This window comes from Truncatella angustata (genome assembly GCF_020726525.1).
Source record: "Truncatella angustata strain MPI-SDFR-AT-0073 chromosome Unknown BKA67scaffold_10, whole genome shotgun sequence".
NCBI classification, from domain to species: Eukaryota; Fungi; Ascomycota; class Sordariomycetes; order Amphisphaeriales; family Sporocadaceae; genus Truncatella; species Truncatella angustata.
Genome location: NW_025763390.1, coordinates 1,673,150 through 1,689,501, shown reverse-complemented (window position 1 = coordinate 1,689,501; position 16,352 = coordinate 1,673,150). Strand labels below are relative to the sequence as shown.

Sequence of the window (16,352 nt, the reverse complement as noted above, 5' to 3'; positions counted from 1 at the left end):
ACAGGTCTTGCAACCCGTCGCGCGACCCCAGACGGGCGGAAACAGGCTGGAAAAGCTGATGTTTATAAGCCGGCAAGCGCCCCCAAATGACACCGGAGAAGTGGTGTGCAAGGCCCCCCAGGGGTTTAGCCGATCTCTTTTATACTATATAAAAAGTTGAACTGGCGCGGTGGCCAACACCACAGGAGTGGCAGCACCCGCTTAATTGGCGTGGTTGTGAAGATGCCGAGGTTTCTGGGTCCCCCCCCCCTCCAAAACGAAACACTTTAAGCTTAAAACAAAGAGGGTGGATCTTGGCTTTCTCCATGGCCAGTGACGTGTAGTGATCTATGCGTAGAACAGCATATTACGCGGATACTATATGATCAAGCTTTGATTGCAGTCATGCCATCTATGAAATCATATCTGGTATTGCTTTCGGCTAGACTAAGAGAGTCTTCACACCCCGTACTCCGTACTCCGTAGGTAGTGTTGAACTTAAGCTTTCGTGATTGTGGATCCTAGATCTACGATACAGGTAAAGCGGAAATCGGCAAGGCCAAGTTCTGTCAATTCGTTTGACATCTGCGTAGTGTTTCTTTAGCTTTAAGACTATTGATTTTATCTCTTTATGACGTGGCGTCATTGACGGACGTGATCCCCATAATTCCTCCCATGTATAGACGTCCGTCACGTCATGGAGTCTCGTATAACCACTGGAACGTCCCAATCCGCAAGGCGGTAAGGAGATGGAGACGTCCCAGCCTCTGGATGAACAGTTTTAATGGCGAAAATTCTAAAGTTGAATGGCTGGGTTTCTTCTAGAAAGGGACGGTAACATGCTTCGACCAATCAATAATTTCAAAGTCCACTTCTAGTCACTCGTAACATGTTGGCACAGGAATCAAGTGGCTCTCACAAGCCATCGAGACTTCTGTTCTAGCTCATGGTTAGGCATCATATGGTATGATTTTATCAATAAAGAGACACGGTTGAATGGCTATATAAGGATGAGACAGTATCTCGAGGAATATTCAATCCGTAAGACAGTAAATCATAAGATACCCGGACACTTCCTCTTTACAACTCAACTAAGACAATCTTAACACAACCTCATATAATCATGATTTACAAGGGTTCTGCCATTACCTTGGCCTTGGTGTCGGTTGTCGCTGCTGCACCGGCTGTCCGCCGTCAAGACGCCTGCCAGGATGCTTACAAGCAGTGCATCTCTGCCGGAACAGCAGAGGTCGCATGCTCTTGCACCTTGACCAGCTGTTTGGGAGAAGACAGCGCTCGCATCCGCGACTTCTGTGCAACCGCAACGGCATCATTGGCGCAGCCTACCAGCACCAGCATCCCCGGTGGATGCAACCCAGCCCACCCGGGATCCTGTCCGTCGTCTTACTTCAGCACATCGGCGACCACAACGACTTCAGCCGCCTTCACTTCCGTCTCCGGTATTCCTGGTGGATGTAACCCGGCTCATCCTGGCTCGTGCCCATCATCCTACTTCAGCACAACTGCAACTTCGACAGCCGTTCCCACATTCACCTCCATTGCCGGTATCCCCGGTGGATGCAACCCGGCACACCCCGGCTCTTGCCCTTCATCCTACTTCTCCACCACTGTTTCTGTCACACCTACCGTGGCTCCAACAGCTGCACCCTCGCAGGGCGCCACGACCTATACCGACCCCACCCCCGTGAGTGGAAAGACCTGGACTGTCCAGGACCTGACCCGCTACTGCGGTGAGGGCAACACGGGCTGTGACTACAACTTTGCCATCGTGGCTGACGGAAAGACTGAGCGTTGTACCGTCATCCGCATGCCTGGTTCCGATGCTGCCACCGAGAGCTGGTCCAACCAGCCTTGCACGGATGGGTCCAAGTTCACCGCCTCTTGGGGATACATCACCAACCCCGCCCCTTCCTTCGCTGTCCTTACCGTCGTTGAGGGCAAGGAACTGGCTTGGTTCGGTGTGGCTAATGTCAACGAGCAGGAGGTTACTTCTTCCAACCCCTTCGGATCCGGCCAGTACGGAAACATCACCGAGCAGGTTTACACCTACTAAGCCAGTATTTAATGAACAGTACGCCACTGAAATGAAGGAATGAAGGAATGAAGATTAAAATATGTTTGTTAGCCTGTTAGAATTATAGAACTAGTATAAATAGTATAGTTAATGTATTGTCTGAATATTAATGAGCGCTGCGTCTAATAAGGGAAGGTTTCGATACCTGCTGTTCGAGAACATTGTCTCCACAAGGTATCTGAAAGTCGGATCATTGAAAACAATTGAGACTTCTAGATTGTGACTGACATAGTCTGCATACTCTGTTTAATGCATTGCGCGGTATTCGTTACCACAGTCTCCAAGTTTTTGAAAGATCGTCAGCGACTTTTCGCCGCCTCCGCCCAGTGCGGCGTTATTGATGGATTCCATGTCATCATCGTTCAAGGTGAAATCGAAGACCTTGAGGTTCTCGTCACCGTGAGCAGATACACCGAGCCGGGTACCCACAATGACGGCGCCGACAGCAGGTTGCTGAAGAACCCACCTTGTTGCTACGTTCGTCAAGCTTACGCCGTACTTATCTGCAGTCGACAACAGAACACCAAGCAATGCTTGAAACTCTGCCCAAGTTCCCCAATTACCAATCATGTCGAAGTACTGTTAGATAATGATTAGTAGCGCCCGTATACTACCGCAGGAGCGCCTACTTTTCTTTGAGATGGTGTTAACTGGTTATTCTCGGCATAAATCTCCGGGACAGGTTGATTAAACCACTTCTGCGACAAGAAACCTCCACACTGAGATAGTTAGTAAAGCCTTATGTAAGGACGCTTGTTCACTAACGAATGATCCATACGTCAGTAGTTTCAGGCCATATTCCGTGCAAACGGTGCACATTTGTTGAAGTGGCCGCGAGTCGAATAAGGAGAACTGGACCAGTTAGCGCAAGCCCCTTAGTTTATTCACTGCTGAGGAAGCTACTTGCTTGAATCTGGTTTGAGACTATACCAACAGCGCCCTGCTTTGCCAAGAGATACTCGCAAACTTCCTTCGTGTGCTTGGAGTCAAAGTTGCACAGCCCAATCGTTGAAACTAGGCCGGAGTGTGTTCTCGTGATATTGACTAGCTCTGCCAGTATTTCGAGGTATTCTTTTTCTTCATACTACATCTTGATGTCAAAAGATGTGCCATTTTCGAAGCGGGCAATTTGACTTACATCATACCAGTGGAACTGCAGCAGCTCAACCCTACCGCCTAATCGCCTGCACCGCTCCTTAACCGCAGACAGCACAAAGTCATTGGTGACAGGTTGATTGATCGGACCAAAAACGCACCACTTCGTTGCGGCGTACACTTGCTCACGGACGTCAGGTGCTAGTCGATTCCGGAACTCACCGTATATCAACTCAGCGTCACCCTGTAAACTATGTCAGTGATTGTTTAATGTAATAGCTCATCGCTTACATAGTGGTCTGCCATATCGGTTGACGTCAGTCCGTATTCAACTAAATGTTTCAATGCGGCGGCTTGTTTCTCGGCGGTCCCTGAGCCCCATGCAGGAGATGACAATTGCCATAGCCCATTGAATAAGCGCGGTACCTGATAGGGGCCAAGGGCAAACATCTCAGTATCACCCTGCTTGGAGAGATCAACGAGAATCTGGCTGCTCAATGTATCTATGAGTAAAGAGAGACTTGTGCCGTTCGGGAACAGAAACCCAATGACATCTTTCACTTGTCTTTCTGCGCGGGTGAGTGGGTAGATAAGGGGCTCGGGTTTCGTGTTCTCGCAATATGTCTGGCAGTCTTTCAACGCCGTCCAGAGTTTTAGAAGCTGATCTTCGAGGGCTTCTGTAGGTTCCGGTTTTGATTCCTTTAAAGCCTGCACGGCCTGGACAACATCGCCACCGAACTTTTCAAGCACAGCTTCAAGGTCAGAATCACTTTCCCACCGAGCACCCCCAAGCTGTATTGATTCAATGAAATGTATCAGACTGCTTTGGTTAGTCGCTACCAATTCACAGGATTTCTGGGCACTTACTATCTCAGGGATTCTGCTGCCAACTTGCATGAGAATAAACATCTCGTCAGAGCCATATATCGACTGCATTGTAGTGAGACATGATTGACACTTGGAAACAAGTCCTCGGGGGCTGCCAGCTTTGGTGGGGTATCCGTAAAGCGTTCTCGGATATGATTTACGAATGGCTTCTGAGTCACAGAACCTTGAGATACCAGCACCCTCATGGCTGACCTCAAAAGCTCCGGCGGCACTGAGTTATGCACCAGTCAGTTTGATGATACCACCCCATTTGCAGGTCAACTCACAATTGGAGATCAGTACATCGTCCATCATGTTCCTATGACCATGCTCAGTGGACACTCATCGACTTAGGGTCAGATAACTCACACGTGTCCGCCCATCTTGAGTGGGTCTATAATTGATAATGTTTCGTTAATCCCTCGTCGTCGATTTGCGATAGCCAAGTGAATAGCACCGGTCAAGCGGTATGACCTGGATGATATGCGAAGCTCAAATACTACAATCCGTGTTCGTTGACATGCAAAGCCAACTCTAGTCTAATCTAGTGACAATAACCCGGCCGGCGACAACAACCGCTAGGGTTGCTCGATATCGACCATCGGATGGGTGCCGATACGCTTGCGTCAGGCTGGCTTAGCGACAGGCTTAACTTAGTGGGCTGCGTGGGTAGATCTGCTAGCAACCCTGCAATCTCAGAATACCACCCGGCTTGTGGCAATACGCCAGTCACTGTTTAAGATTGATGGAACTCCATGGATCGCTAGCGTATCTAGGAATCTTTCTTTTTCAAGAGGCATACTACTATCAGCAGAGCCGAAGTTCCGGTTCCAGGAGTTCTTCGCTGACCCCAACATGCCGGGTATAGCTTTCTCATCAAATCGATTTCTGAACTGCCCCCACAGCGCCTATACATCCGAGATCCGGCACTCCCCATTACACCCGAAATAGAAGGCCACCGCGTACTAAGTATAGGCCTTGAAGTGTGCAGGCGGCAGCAGCGCTAGTAACAAGCAATGGCCCAAGCGAAGTCGGGACTCTTAAGCGACTGCCAATCGTCGCCGCACCAAAGTTTTGGACAGGAAACCCAATACATCGACGTGGACAACACAAAGTTTTGGTCGCTACCATCCCCGCCATAATTGTCATCATGTCTGACGACAGTTTCGAGCTCTACGACTTGCGTGTGGAGGTGGTGTGTCCGGAGAATCATCCCGAGGGCGAGAAGATGATATGTGGTGCCAAGAAAGGCGACCATTTCACTCTGGAGGGCGAAATGATGTATTTGCCGCCGAATCAAGGGATAAGCATATACAGTCTATGTGAGTCAACTTTTCTGCTCCAGCGGTAAGCAACATTTCTGTTCTGATGACTTTCTCCAAGCTGCGGTTCTGCCATTACTGGCTGCTAAGCAGCGAATGACACACGCGCATGACTGGATGAGCACAGATGCAATGATTGCCTGTCCAGATCCCAATTGCAAGTCTCAGCTCAAGATCATACGGACAGGGATCAGAAAATTTAGCCATGCCGAGACGACGGTGGTGGGTCTGGAGGGAAACTCTTAAGCTTAGCTATTACAATTGAGCAAACAGGTTAATCAACTTAGACAGAGGTCCCGTCCGACTATTAGGACTATGTCGATAAGAAGAGCATATATATGGTATGTAACAAAAAGCTGAAATACTATAGTAAATACCGACAACTCATACTGAGTGGTCATGTTATATCAGATATTCTGATGAGCGCAGCATTGGGTCGCTCGCGAACGAAATGTTGACATTCCAGTCTCGTGGCTGTTTTCCAGCTTCAGCACAGATGGCGAACATGAATATGGCTATCCATATGCCGACTGCCAAGATTATACCCGAGCTGATCGGCACAACGATGGTAATGAAGAAATGTTTACCCGTCTTTGCGAAGGGCTGCTGATTACCAACATTATCAGTCTGTTCTCGCGGGCCCGTCTGCGCATAACCACGACGGGCTGAGAACTCATCTTGAATGGGCTCGACAGGCTCTTCATCAACTATAGTAGCAATATCCGAGAGACCCAGTTCTCCGCGGCGCCTATCCCAAGCGCGTAGGCGTTTCTTGAGGTCTTCAACCTGATGTAAGAGCATCTCGCTCTGACGTTTAAGCTCTTTGTTCTGGTGTAAAAGCCCTTCGTTTTTACCCTTGAGCTCTCCGTTCTGATACAAGAGCTCATCGTTTTGGCCCTTAAGCTCTTCATTCTCATGTAATAGCCGCTCATTTTGACCTGTGAGCTGTGCATTATGTTGCAAGTATTCTTCGTTTTGACTCTTGAATTTTCCATTCTGAAGCAAAAACTCTGCGTTTTGACCCTTGAGTTCTTTGTTCTGACGAAAGAATTCCTCCTTCTGGCCTTTAAGCTGCCCATCCAGAAGCAAAAACTTCTCATTTTGACCGTTAAGTTTTCCATTCTGAGTCTTGAGGTTCTCAATCTTGACATTGGAGGCTTTGATACTGTGTTCAAGATCCCGAATCTTAGTCGTCAGCTCCCCGCTTTGATGCTTCAGCTTTCCATTCCGATCCTTGAGATTCTCAATCTCGTCGGTTGAGGTTTTTGCATTGTGTTCGAGTTCACGGATCTTAGATACTGACTCCTCGTTTTGATCCTCGAGCTCTCCGTTGTGGTTCTTAAGATCCTCAGTCTCATCAGTCGATAATTTGATCTTGCGCTCAAGATCCAGAATCTTATATTCCAACACCTGAATATGTCCAACAGTTCTCCGTTTGGATTTGGTTAAACTGTTGACAATGCCATCGCGTTCTTTGCTCAAATCTTCGAGTTTGGTGCTCAATGCCTGGATCTTGGATTCGGCACGGAAGCCAGCCTCTCTAAACTTTCGCCTCACTCGTTCAACTTCATTTGTGCGCTCTTGCAATTCCTGTTCCACGTCCGTGAGCTTTTTATTCAAGCTTTGGGCTTGACATTCAGCTGCTGTAAGCTTGTCCATAACAATATCGTGGTGGTCTTGAGTTTCTACCAGCTCCTTTTTAGTTCTGTTTGTTGCTGCTTCAACCTTCCCGAGCTCTTCGTCCAGGGTTCTGCTTTTTTCCTCTGCTTCTTTTAGTGCCTCCTCTAGATGTTTGACCTCTTTCTCCTTTTTCTTGATGTCTTTTTCGTGATTATTAACTTGATCTGTGGCTACTCTTAGAGCCTCAATTAAACGTTCAATCTCAACTTCCTTACTCGTAAGTGTTCTTTTCTGATTTTCAACCTGATCTTTGTTATCCTCGAGCTCCCCTCGTAACCGTTTAGCCTCTTCCTCCTCTGTCTTCAGAGTTTTCTCGTGGTGTTTTAACCGGTCTGATGTATCCTTGAGCTCCCCCTTTAGATGTTCAACCTCATTCTCCTTTCTCCTCAGGGCCCTCACTTCACTGTCAGACCTCTCCGTGGCTACCTTGAGCTCCCCCTTAATACGTTCAACTTCCTCATACTTTATTTTCAGTGTTTTCTCATGGTCACCAACCCGATCTGTACTCTCTGCAAGCTCCCCTTCTAAACGTTTGATTTCATTTTCGTTTGTTTGGACGGTTTCGTCCTGATTGTCAGCCCGAACAGTGGCTGCCTTGAGCTGTTCTGCACGCTCGGCGTTCTCCTTGCGCTTACTGGCATACTTACTCTGAAGATTCTGAAACTCCCTCTTCACTTTCTCTAGCTCTTCTCGAAGGTTCTCGGTATTTCCTTCGGCTTCTTTCAGGGAACTCTCAAGGTCCGTAGTTCTGCCACGAATGGTCTTACCATCACTTAAATGCTCTTCGATGTTTCTCTGAGCTTCCTCAAGCTCGGCTTTCAAACCTTGGCATTGACTTTGAGCATCCACTAGCTGTGTGTCAAGCTGCTCCTTTCGACCGCGCACAGCCCCTAATTCTTCCAAAGCGCTATCGTGCTGTGCTTTGAGATCATCGCGCTCTTTCGTGACAGCCTCTAAGGACGCCCTGGCATGCTCAAGCTCCTGGTCGACCAGTTCTGGATCTCTTATGTCACCTTCAGGCTCCTCGTCAATAGTAGTCAAGATATCGGAGAAGTAGAACTGGATGGGCTCGGGCACCGGTGTTATTATGGGATCCACATCAGCTACAATAATCAATCCAGAAATAGCAAGCTCTTGCGCTACCGGCGGCACGTCGACAACCGCCATCGGTTTGGAGACGCCGAGCTCCTGTGCAACAGGTGTGGTGTCAATAGTAGTCATGGGACCCGAAATACCCAGCTGTTGTAAAATAGGCTCAACGTCAACAACTGTAATTGGGCCGGTGGTAGTCAGCTCGAGCTCCTCTGGCTCCTCCTCGAAGGTAGTAAGCACTTTGGAAATACTGAGCCCCGGTCTTTGGGGGTCTTCCGTCTCGTCTGGCTCTTCCTCGAAGGTAGTAATCAATTTGGAGATGCTGATTTCTGGCTCAGGAGGTTCCTCGTGCCAACCGACGATGATTTCTGTGTCTGTTTCCTCGTCTGTGTCTTCGCTGCTATCTTGAGGGCCAAACCATTCGTGTTTCAGGACAGTACTAATGTCAATCCGATCGGCAGGTTCCCATCTGAAAACCTTATTCAATAGGTTACCCAGGAGACTAATATCTCTCGGCGGTAAACGTCCTTTTGGCTTGGTCCGACGCTGCTTCGACTTCTTACTAGCTGTCTCGTCCAAGACGAACTCGAAGTTGAGCCAGGGGTCAAAAACATATTGATTTCGATAGCGGCTGACAAGTGCTCGCAGAACGTTTGGTTGCTTGTATTCGTCGCAAAACTTCTTTCGAATTTCCATGTCGTTCATTGATTTCCCGCTTTCTGGGTGTATCCAAGATACGTATTTGTTCAGGTCGGGATCTTGCTTGCCCAAGTTATCTGCATTTTGTCCCCCCGGTTCCTGGTCCTTGTCTTCGTGAACGAGTGCGAGGTAGCTAGAGCGGTATTTTTCAGGCATTGTACCCATGACGAACTCATACTCAGCGACTACCTTCTTGTGGTCACCACGGATATTATTGAAAATATGCGTACAGGCATAGATCTCCATGATGGTGACAGCCAGTGACCACACATCGGCAGCGAGCCCAAACTCAAGCCCGAAATATGCCTCCGGTGCTGCCCACACAGCTGGAATGGGTGCATGGGTTGAAGTATTAGGTATTTTGAATGCTGCCCCAAAATCCGTGATCATTGCATGGCCGGTGTACTTGACCTGAAGATGGTCAATGTTTGCACGTTTCACAATGTATGGCGGCAACTTTGAGTAGTCTGCAGACTTGGTGATGAAAGATATGTCCATGACCTGCGGAGGGCCAAGACGCTTTATCATCTCCGCCTCGTCAATCTTTTCGAGTTCATCCTGATCTAAGCACAGTAGCAAGTTGTCCGTACGAAAATCTGCATGACAGATTCCGAGCTGATGGAGGAATTGTAGACCCTCTCCGACTTCACGAAATACTTGGCGGATTTCTATATCCGACCAGGATAGTATTGAGTACAAGTTCGGTCCTAATAGTGGATAGACAAGACAGAGAGTTTGGCGACCGCCAGGTCCAGCAATTTTAAAAGGCGTTTCGCAAGTGGTAAGGATATGCATCTTATTGGCCATTTGTGTTGACACATCTTGCTCCGACATGATGCCCTTGAAATTCTCTTCAGAAACCTCTACATCCGGATAATCAGCGCCCACGATTTTCAGTGTACGCCATTTAGTTAGTAGGAGGTCGTACACGAGCCAGACAGTGCTGATATCACCGCTACCTAACTTGTGCACTATCTTGAATCTTTCCTTGATTATTTCTCCTATCTTCGCTGGATAGAAACCGCGCTTGACGTAATCATCGTATGACTCGGTGAATCCAGTGCTATATCCGACGAGTTGGACGTTTTCCCAAGGCGAGTAATCAGCTTGTCCAGCACGCCCTGGTATTTTTGCGTCGGCTGTAGGAGTCGTGCTATCAGGTCGATGAGGTTCAGCTTGGTTTAGACCGGCATCGCTCTCATCTTCATTTATGTCAACTTCACTTCGAGCGGCTTTTACGTGAGTAGAATGTACGGTTGTCTTGGCATTAGCCCTGGGGTTGTCTTGGATTGGGCTGGACCGCTCATAGTTAGATCTGATGTTTTCCAAGCTCGGCGTCATTATAAGTGGATCGAATCGTCGAGCTGCCGACGAAGACACAACATTTGCTTCTACTATCGCATGGGTTTCTTCATTCTTAGGTTTGCTTATCGGCGGTCCCCGTTGTTTCCTAGAACTGGCCGTTGAGGACGATACTCCCGGTCGCTGAATTGGTGATGATGCACCTGGTCGTGGAATTTGGGGTTTGGGAAGCTTAAATGTAGGACTGGTAGTTGGGGATAGTGCTCCTGGTTGTTGAGTCGAAGATAGTGCTTTTGGTCGTGAAGTCGAGGATAGTGCTTTTCGCCGTGAAGTCGAGGATAGTGCTTTTGAACGTGGACTCGAGGATAGTGCTTTTGAACGTGGACTCGAGGATAGTGCTTTTGAACGTGGACTCGAGGATGCTGCTTCTGGACGTGAAATTGAAGATTGTACTCCTGGTCGTGGAATCGAAGATCGTGCTCCTGGTCGTGGAATTGCGGATGCTCCCGCTTGCTTAATTCGCGATATTCCAGTTGGAGTTGAAACTATAGGATTGATGCCTCCAGTTTCTCGTGATATTGAACTTCGTGGCAGCGTATCGACAGGCTCGTCTCTTGCAGTGGCCATATCGGCCCCATTGAAGCGGTTGGTGCGCCTGAGAGACTGGCTTCCGCCATCCATGTTTACAGCGTATAGTTAGCAGACAATATAGAAACGTATCTGCTAACGAATTCTCTGATAGTCAACAGGGATGGAGTTCAGGGCGAGGTGTTGGTTGCTTCACGGTTCGTATCAATGGATGCCTCTACATACGGATAACAAAGAACTGGTGTCAATACAGAAGGGTCAAGTGTCTGAAAACAGTAGTATACGACGCCATGACAAAGGCTACACTGTCCTTGGCTGGCGCGCAATGAAAACAAAAATTCTTGGTTGTTCGTAAATCATCAAATGTCAATTAACTCACCTGGCCATGATATTTCACAATGCTAATCTTCAATGTATGTGTGGCTCTAAGCAAAGCGTCATCACAACCTGTGCATGAATTTTCGCATATCTAATCGCTCAGTTTTGACATCACAATGGTTTCCGCATTCCAATTGAGCATCAACTCAGTAATAGAGACTGGGCAGACATTCTGTCAATATCACCAGTGAAAATATAATGGGCTAATGTTCGCTATTACGAAATCCTTGGAGGCATAGCAAGCACGGAGGTCTTCTCACTCGGTGGAATCTTCAGGGATCTTATCAATAAATTCGCGGTCTAAAACTTCAATCATCAGCAGTAATTCCACATATGCGTATCCGTCACACAGGCAGATGTGCTTGCATCTTTGCAGGGGTTCAGGAGAGCAACATCACAGTGAGTTTCAACAACTAGTTCTGTTCGTAGTGTTCATCCAGTTTCAGCGTCAATACTCCCTAAAGCCATGAGGGTAAACTCCACCTCAAATGTCGTGAATAACATTTTAGCACTTTTCTTGAATTCTCACTCACACTCAGAACAATGCCGTTTGATGCGAATATCAATGATAGCCATTTACAATCATCAAACACCCTGAAGAGCCATGCTCGAGGCCTCCAACTGTAAGATTGGAGCTCGGCCATTGCATCGAAGATGCTATTGTGCGTACAGTGGATCAATAATTAGGTTAGATATACTTCGCTAATAATTACACATCATTGCCTCCTATGGTTTTGGTGGGTGTGCTAAAGTGAGGCCTCTCTTTTATGATCTATCATTGAGGCAGCGGCTGGCATTTGGAAGATCGTGGTAGTGTGGTGTTTGCCTCTCGAAAGATGTGATTTAAGCAGTCCAAGTAAAAAGAGATCCCTTGCTGCTGAGAAGGACCCTTGATGCAGGATGGCAGTGTATGCAGGGCTTACACCATTAGTCAAAATAGGCTATGCTCAGCCACACACAGTCCGGTAGTTGAGTTGCGTGCAATATCTCGCTACATTTTTGACAACATGAAAAAGCTTGACAGGTTGGGAGCACCATGCTTGGGTTGCCGGTACCTGGATGTCGTCATGGTCATCAAAGTTCAATACGTCCTAAATGGGTTCGCAGGGTTCTGACTGGTAAGTTGACCGCTGCTGATCATTGCCGAATGAGTAGCTGCCGCCGTTCAGGGTCACACTGCCGCCAAGCTCTAGTCTAGGCGACGCTTAGGTAACTGGGCAAGGGCAGGTGGCAGGGCAGCAGGGCTCATCACAGCGACGAAGCTTGTATACGTAGGACACGAGGGTGTTGTGGCGAATTTGTGTGAAGAGCGCCAGCAATATGAACGTGGAAGCTATGGCGATTGTAGATACAGTAGACAGAAAATATCCCGAGTCACATAAACTCTCCCGCCACAGGGGAAGAACAAGTCACCAACCCATCCCAAGCTTTTCCCTGCGACCGCAACTGCCTCGGGACAGATTAGACATATGTAATGCTACATGTAGTCAAGAAATTACGGAAGAAAGTATGACGGTCACCGGATCCACTCCTATGTAGTAACAAAATGAAACTCATAAGCTGATCAAGATCTCCTGACCCTAACGAACAATTAACGTTAGCTACAAGACTAGAGGAAGGAGCAATAAGCAGCATGCAAATGCAATGCCTAATTTTCTTTCTAAATTGTTTTTTTGTATGATTGAGTTTGTACATAAGTACTCCATACGCGAGATTCGCTACCAGTAACGTCGATCTTGGTGCGCAGCATACATAAGTTCTTCGGTTTTAGCCTGAACGGCCTTAAATGACCGACTACCGGTTTCTATTCCAGTCGTGCCCTCAAACATACAGCTAGAGTTACACTGTACCAACGCAACGGCTCGGTGGTGACGCAGTGCCATTATGCAAGGAGCGTACACGAAGGTGCGAAGCTGCAATCTACGAGATCCGAAAACTGATTGATCGTAGCCGCTGGGGACCTTTCTTCGACGAAAATGGGTTGCAAAGCCTGATCGAGGTTACTTGTTTGGGGCGGTTGAAGCCCTGTGCGCTGGGATGACGAAGGCAATAGCACTGGACCCTGGCCGTGATATAGGGCCGCTCGGAGAAGTTAGTGGATTGAAATATTTTAGACGATGCGATCATCGACCGACTTCCGTGTAAGGCCCTCACTCCTGTATGTGTCAGAGACAGTTTGGAAACCGCCAACTAGACCCTTTATTGTCTTAGGCGCGAACGAGTCCAACAGATTGTAACCTATCGGGTTCTTCTTTTTGCACAGGTCAAGTATGTGTTTTCCACGACGGGCGTCTGACAGTCTTCATTCAGTAGAAGCCCGCTGTAGATAGTTTGATTGCGGGAAGGATGCACAACCCAACGGTTTCCTAACCTAGAACTCCAATGTGAATACGCTGCGCATCACAGCTTGATCTTCCAGCACTTCGAGATTATCATTATGAACTCGATCTTACATTCTTTGCTGCCCATTGAACGCTTGATACGAGCCGCAACGAAGGTAAAATCCACATCTTCACTACTCCGCTGCAGGTGTTTCGATGGCGATCAGTAAATTTCCTTGTTTTCAGTACCTGAGTGCCCTCCTTTTCGGCTACAAAGCCCATTGCGCATTGGCTTCAATTATATCCGCATCCCAGGATCTCAACGGCTTTGCCTTGTCCCAATTGAGGTTATGATCAGCCCTGAGCCTTGACAGCGACTTGTCGCGGAGGCTTGTTTGGAGCCTGCCATTGGTTTCACTCGTTCTATTGCGGTAAGTGGGCATGTCGGAAGGGGAACTCTTACCGACCATTTCGGAGAGTTTGTGCGCTCCGCCAACAGAGCCTAGACCAGAAGCATAAACTGGGGAAATGGGTCTCATTTCGCCAGGGCCAGTCCTGCATTTTGACACGCAGTCTGGCAGTCGAGGCAATGACAGGAAAATATTTATTGTCTCTTGAAAATAGAATGCCTCAGCACATAGGCAGCATTTCCACATGCAGCACAGAGATTATTATAAGGTAAAAGCAAAGTTTGTTGGTAGGTATCACACCGAGCCGTTAGAACAATTTGAGATTTTGGGGATATAGTCAGCCTTCAACGCCCTCTAAACAAACGATCGGCAAGTATTCCCGAGGCGATCACCGCGTTACTACCTTTAACACGAAGACACAAATATCTGAATTTGCCATCGTCATCTCAGAATGCCATTAAAGGGGCCCCCATACGCGAGTCAACGCACGATACTGTGGTGCCGGGTCTGCCGTCCTCCCTGTCCGACAGGCGTTGTGGTCTTGGCTATTGTGATCCGGGCCCCATGTCATTCGACAAGCCCCCCCTGCAGGTGCGCATCGATTTCCCGTCGTGACGTTAATCTAAGGTGCCGTGTTATCGGGTCCCCTGTTATAACGAGGCCGAGCCGGGGGCTCTGACCGCACCATGATTCGCTACTCCGCTGTCTATGTCGTCGTTCGGCCAGAAAGCAAAAGCTACTGGTAGGCGATATCAAGGTCATAGGCGTTAGCGCAGTTACATAATGCCCAAGCCATAATGCAACGGCGCGCGACGCTGTGGCTTCGAAGCTCTAAGCGATGCGATCTTCAGGAGAATCACCCAGTGACCACAGGGCCAACACCGAACGGACAACACAACCCGGCGAGCCCAGTTACTGGAATTGCAAGGGACGTCTTCACTGGTCCACGTTCGCTTCTCAATTCGTCCAGTAGGTCCATATCGTCGCGCTTGACCCCTACATCGCATCGAGGACCATGTGAGAGATCGACATATGAGTGTACTATTGTGACAACACCATGAATATTTTATCGGGCATTAACTCGATGACTCCATCAAATCTCTTCAAGGCTTCCAGCAATCATGGTCAGGGGTCTTGGAACCTGGTTGTATCTTGGTAAGGGCCTTCGAGAAAGGAAATACGCGTAGAATGGCACAACAGCGTCATCGTCTCCAGGGAAGTTGAAAGCCACTGACGAACGTCAAGCTCGGAGGCAGCCAGAGTTACGATATCTTTCGTGTATAAAGATATCTTGTCTCCTCCGAGTCGAGGACAATATTCTTAATCATTCAGACATCAAACATCAATCTACTCTTACCATTACCAACAAAATACCAGTAAACCCCTTTACTACACCCAACACCTCAAATACATATCTCAAAATGCAGTTCTTCACCCTCGCCGCTCTCTTCACCAGTGCCCTCGCTGCCCCCTCCATGATGGAGCGTCAGACCTACACTGCCTGCTCGGGTCTGTACAGCAACGCCCAGTGCTGCGCTACTGACGTCGCCGGTCTGGCCGACCTCGACTGCCAGAACCCATCCGAGGTCCTGACCGACGCCACACAATTCCAGTCCGTGTGCGCCGCCGGCGGCCAGCGCGCCCGCTGCTGCACCATCCCCGTCGCCGGGATCGTCGACCTCCTCTGCCAAACCCCTACCGGCGTTGATGTTTAAATCGTATGTGTGAACCTTGACAGCCTTCACTATCTGATCTACACTATTCGAGAACCCCATCGCTGACTTATCATCTTCTAGAACTCTATCAAGCTTTGGAAGGAGGATTGTATAATATGACAGGGAGCGTCCTTCATCGAAAGTGACAACCCTGGGAACGAACCAGTCATGAGAGATAGAGAGAAACGGGTTTTTTCTTAAAAGACATCAGCCTCGGGGTTGAACAGTACGAGTGCATGGCTTTTGGGGGAGCTGTTACATAAAAGGCAACATGTGTATACGATATCAGATATTTAAATTCTTGGGTCCAGCACCCAATTTCCTCGACTCATCGCGTATCACTGCGCAAACCATGTGAACTACCATTCCAGATGTGACCTTTCAAACCCAGCCGAGATAATTGTCTGTCTATAGGTTCTTGTTCCTCTTGTGTTATCCAAGATGCTGTACGGTGCATGCTAAGCATACACACACACACACAAAGAGTCATATGTTTGATATGTCTAACCACTCATGAGATTACATACCCAACCACCCTCAGGCTCTTTCCCCCCCAACCAACCACTTCGTTTCCCTACCAACCCCCAAACGATACCGAGCCAGAGAGAAAAAAAGAAAAAGAAAACTCACGCATCCCAGCGGCTTACAACAAACTGGACCCCATACCCCTAGATCTGAGCTCTGCATCTTTGCACCTCGGGCTAGGGCCTTGAGACTTCGTCGGCACTCCGGGATGTATCTACCGCGGAGACCCGACAGGCGTGGCATGCCGGGCCTCGAAGAGGGCGAGCACCCAGATCACCAGGCCC

The 16,352-nt window shown here is 48.4% G+C and overlaps 4 protein-coding genes across 4 annotated transcripts; 2 read left to right on the top strand and 2 right to left on the bottom strand.

The window, feature by feature from the left end:
• Positions 1-1,102: 1,102 nt before the first annotated feature.
• Positions 1,103-2,053, top strand: BKA67DRAFT_639491 (uncharacterized protein; the record flags this gene model as incomplete). Its single annotated transcript, XM_046105738.1, has 1 exon — positions 1,103-2,053. The coding sequence occupies one exon, from the start codon at positions 1,103-1,105 to the stop codon at positions 2,051-2,053; it is 951 nt and encodes a 316-aa protein (XP_045952793.1).
• A 133-nt stretch (positions 2,054-2,186) lies between these two features.
• BKA67DRAFT_97940 (aldo/keto reductase) lies at positions 2,187-4,819 on the bottom strand. The gene is made up of 9 exons (XM_046109585.1): positions 4,406-4,819; positions 4,324-4,355; positions 4,037-4,268; positions 3,461-3,989; positions 3,213-3,413; positions 2,982-3,158; positions 2,840-2,926; positions 2,704-2,793; positions 2,187-2,653 (listed from the first exon to the last, which is right to left on the bottom strand). Exons 1-9 carry the CDS (start codon positions 4,417-4,419, stop codon positions 2,321-2,323), a joined length of 1,695 nt encoding a protein of 564 aa, XP_045952792.1. The 5' UTR covers positions 4,420-4,819; the 3' UTR covers positions 2,187-2,320.
• Positions 4,820-4,834: 15 nt separating this feature from the next.
• BKA67DRAFT_583734 (uncharacterized protein) lies at positions 4,835-5,782 on the top strand. The gene is made up of 2 exons (XM_046104099.1): positions 4,835-5,358; positions 5,420-5,782. The coding sequence occupies exons 1-2, from the start codon at positions 5,187-5,189 to the stop codon at positions 5,602-5,604; spliced, it is 357 nt and encodes a 118-aa protein (XP_045952791.1). The 5' UTR covers positions 4,835-5,186; the 3' UTR covers positions 5,605-5,782.
• Positions 5,783-15,231: 9,449 nt separating this feature from the next.
• Positions 15,232-16,311, bottom strand: BKA67DRAFT_541249 (uncharacterized protein; the record flags this gene model as incomplete). The annotated part of the gene is made up of 3 exons (XM_046100900.1): positions 15,232-15,620; positions 15,895-15,987; positions 16,191-16,311. 3 exons carry the CDS (start codon positions 16,309-16,311, stop codon positions 15,232-15,234), a joined length of 603 nt encoding a protein of 200 aa, XP_045952790.1.
• Positions 16,312-16,352: the final 41 nt, after the last annotated feature.

Coding starts and splice junctions, on each gene's coding strand:
- BKA67DRAFT_583734 (XM_046104099.1), top strand. CDS start 5,187: ATGTCTGACGACAGTTTCGAGCTCTACGACTTGCGTGTGGAGGTGGTG. Junction 5,359..5,419: donor GATAAGCATATACAGTCTAT/GTGAGTCAACTT, acceptor ACTTTCTCCAAG/CTGCGGTTCTGCCATTACTG.
- BKA67DRAFT_97940 (XM_046109585.1), bottom strand. Junction 2,927..2,981: donor TAGTCTCAAACCAGATTCAA/GCAAGTAGCTTC, acceptor TAACTGGTCCAG/TTCTCCTTATTCGACTCGCG. Junction 2,654..2,703: donor TAACACCATCTCAAAGAAAA/GTAGGCGCTCCT, acceptor ATTATCTAACAG/TACTTCGACATGATTGGTAA.